At 49.1% G+C, this 3,519-nt stretch overlaps 1 protein-coding gene across 1 annotated transcript; it reads left to right on the top strand.

Moving 5' to 3' along the window:
• Positions 1–410: 410 nt before the first annotated feature.
• MRPL20 (mitochondrial ribosomal protein L20) lies at positions 411–3,196 on the top strand (the record flags this gene model as incomplete). Its single annotated transcript, XM_044684226.1, has 2 exons — positions 411–488; positions 2,702–3,196. Coding segments are annotated over 2 exons (252 nt in total), but the record flags the coding sequence as incomplete, so codon positions are not given.
• Positions 3,197–3,519: the final 323 nt, after the last annotated feature.

Raw genomic sequence — 3,519 nt, 5'->3', positions numbered from 1 at the left:
CTTTCCATCTCTCCATCTCTCCCCCCTCCCCCACTCCTCTGTCTGTCTCTTTTTCCTTCTCTCTTCTCTTTCTTTCTGTTTGTCTCTCTCCCTTTCTTCTCTCTATCTCTCCCTGCCTCCCTTTCCCTGCCCCCAAACCTTGGGACCCAGGAGTGTTCAAACATACTCAGGCTACAGCTGTGTTAATAAGATAAGATGGGTCAGGCCATCACTTGGACCTCTGTGGAAAGGACAGCTTAACCAGAGAGCATGAGCCACAACTCAAGTTTTCTCAGACCTTTGACCCTGTGGAGTAATGTATGGAGCTGGGTGCTGCTGGCAGAAGAGCCAGGATCTGTTTCCTTCCCTTTTGGGAGTCCATTGACTGGACCCATCTGGAATGAGCCCATTTCTGTATTTTTTCATTTCAGCTTTGGATTAATCGAATTACAGCTGCTTCCCAAGAACATGGTTTGAAGTATCCATCATTTATTAGCAATTTAGTCAAGGTATGTGATGCTTGCTGTAAATAGATGCAAGGTGCTACACAGGGCTGGGAGGGTCTCCAGGGGCGTCACAGGTCACCATATTTCCACTTTAGCAATTCACTCCTCACCATTGCAGGCCCCTTTCTTTTCCTCAACGTTGGGATTCATTTGGCTGTGCTGGAGTTTGGGTGTACAGAGGCTTCTTTGTTCCTTTCTCCAAAATCTTTCTGGGAGCATCTCAGAAATGGAAAACACAGTGCTCGGTGTGGGGGTGTGGGCCCTGCCTAGGCCTCTGTCCAGAGGAAGGGCCAGATTGTCATTTTCCTTGGCTTTAAAAAATGGTAGTTCTAGGTGGAAATGGTTGAACGGGGGTGGGGGAGGAATTCAGGAAGGTCTGTACATCAGGGAGCTCAGAAGGACCCCTTGCAAGGCTGTGCTTCCAAGCAGGAGGTCAGCGCTGGGCTCTGTGGGGCTCCCACAGAAGGGCCTCGGTCACTGGGAGTAGCTTTCTGAGAGGCCCATTTTAGATCAGGCTGCCTCTCCTAGCCCATAGACTGGAGGAGTGAGCACACGTGAATTTCCTTGGGCCCTTCTCGGCCTCATGGGCCTGCGTCTCCCCCCGCCCCCCCCCCCAGTCAGGTTTTTGCGCACGTTGTCTCGTGTGCTTGCCAGGCTGAGTCTCGGTGCCCACCACACACGGCGCCTCATGTCACATCCAGGGGCCGGGTCCCTCACCCCTAGACAGTCAGCTGGTCAGGGAAGGACTCGGTGTTCAGTTCAGAGCCTCGGGCTGCCAAAGGGGCAGTGATGCATAAATGGAACACAGTTCTGTTGAACAAGGCCAAGCATTCACGAGGTGCTTCTGGGGTGGGTGCACAGTGTACATTGAGCTCAGCTGGCTGAGCAGGCGGATTAAGAGCTGGGGTGGGTGGCAGGAAGACCCAAAGTAAAAATCCTGTTCTGACATTTGAGCCGCTGTGTGCCTCCAGGCAGGCCACCAGCTCACCTCTGGCCTCATCTGCGACAGGAGGATAACAATAGCCACTGTGCCTGCTTCGGGGTTTGGTGGGAGGGTCAGATGAGCTCCTGTGTATATACAGTGCCCCGAAGACCTTCAACCTCTAAATACAGATTTACTACTATTGTTAATAATAAGGCACTTTATGGGCAGCCAGATGGCTCAGTGGATAGACCCCCTGCCAGGCCTGGTGACAGGGGGTCCTGGGTACAAATGTGGGCTCAGACACTTCCTAGCTGTGTGACCCTGGGCAAGTCACTTACCCCTCAACCTCCATGGCCTAGCCCTTACCACTCTCATACCATGGAACTAATATACAGGATTGTTTCTAAGATAGAAGTAAGGGTTTTAAATAATAGAAAGCCCTTTCCCAACTTCAAAGGACAATAGACATGTCAGTCACTAGTTTTCCTGTTGTCTGGATCTGGAGGAGGTAGATTTTAGTCTGAGCCGCTGCTGCTGACCAAGAGGTCCCAGGGCCAGTCTTCTGGCCTTTCTTAAAGGGGCCTTTTCCTGCATTGCCTCAAGGCCTGAGGCTTCTTCCCACTTTCCATTTTGACTCTTTTGGGATGGCTGTGCATAATTTAGCCATGAAGCCTGGATTGGGTTAGGCCTTCAGCAGCGGTGCTTTTTCTTCTTTGCTGAGCTCCAAGAGGAAGGCCACATCGACACTGGACAAAGGAGATGGGATCTGTAGTTTTTTGGGGCCCTGCTGGGATATTACTCCCATTCTGGGCCAAAGAAGGGCACTGACAAACAGGAATGTAGCTAGAGGAGTTCAACCAGGGGCAGGTGGGGAACTGGAGGCAATGGAATAGGAAGATTTGAGAGTTGGTTGAAGGACCTCGGGATGTTTTGGTCTGCAGGGAGGAAAAGCTCAATCAGAAGTGGGAAATGAGAGCTTTTTTCAAGTTTTTGAATGGTAGTCACATAGGGAAGGGATTAGTCACATGGGAGAGAGCTTGGCCGCAGAAGGGAGACTAATAGATGGAATCAGTCAGTCGGTAAACATTTATTAAGCACCGTGTTCCACTGAGTCAGAAGCTACAGAGAACCATTTTTGGTTCGGTGTATGATAAATCTTACTCACAATTCAAGGGATCCTCCACGTTAGGTGACAGTGGGTGGCCTCTTCACCAGTGGACTCTCATTAATAGTGGGAACCAGGGGCCTCTGAGATTCTATGCTTTTGTGATGCCATTTCCTTTCTCCTTAGTGTCAAGTGGAACTCAACAGGAAAGTCCTTGCTGACCTAGCTATTTATGAACCCAAGACTTTTAAATCTTTGGCGGCTTTGGCGAAGAGGAGGAGAGAAGAAGGTTTCGCAGCTGCTCTGGGGGATGAGAAGGAGCCAGAGGGGATCTTTTCTCGGGTGGTGCACTATCAGTGAAGGTGAAGCCCTCACCATGGCCTCAAGGGCACTTTACACAAGGAGAGACTTGGATTAACTATCAGTTACCCCAATTACAAAGTTGATCGTTTTTCGAGGTTCCACAAGCTGTCCAAATTTGTTCGTAATCATGTCTTTTCACATTTCAGGAGCACAAAAAAGAGGAAAGGTAGCTGGGCTTTTACCAGGATAGAGGGATGGGAGAGCCCTTTGCACCCTGGGCACCCTAAGGGATTCATTCAGTATGTTTTCTTTTGAACAAGGAACAAACTTTAAAAACGTATCCTCGAAGAGATGACAAAATAAAGTTTTTATACCACAGTTAATCATTGTTGTGGATCATTTCCCTGGCATTCCAAACATTTATTTGGCATTAAGGTATTCTTAGGGCACACATGCACCCTGCCTGGATAAATAAAGATGTCCCAATTGAAAGCATTCACAAAACTAATCAGTAGGAAAGCAGAGGGCTAGGCTGTGATTTTAGGCCCTGCTCTCTGCTCCCTCATTCCCTCTCCTGAGTCTGTTTCCTTTTCTAGACAATGAAGGGGGTGTTATGCTAGGTGATGTCTGGAGCTTCTTCCAGCTCTGACCTATATTTCTGTGCCATTAAAAATCCAGATTTGTCAGAAGATCAAGTTAGG

Source organism: Gracilinanus agilis, unplaced genomic scaffold (genome assembly GCF_016433145.1).
Source record: "Gracilinanus agilis isolate LMUSP501 unplaced genomic scaffold, AgileGrace unplaced_scaffold46480, whole genome shotgun sequence".
Taxonomy (NCBI): Eukaryota; Metazoa; Chordata; class Mammalia; order Didelphimorphia; family Didelphidae; genus Gracilinanus; species Gracilinanus agilis.
Note: the sequence above shows the minus strand (reverse complement) of the source record. Positions and strands in the feature narration are given on the sequence as shown.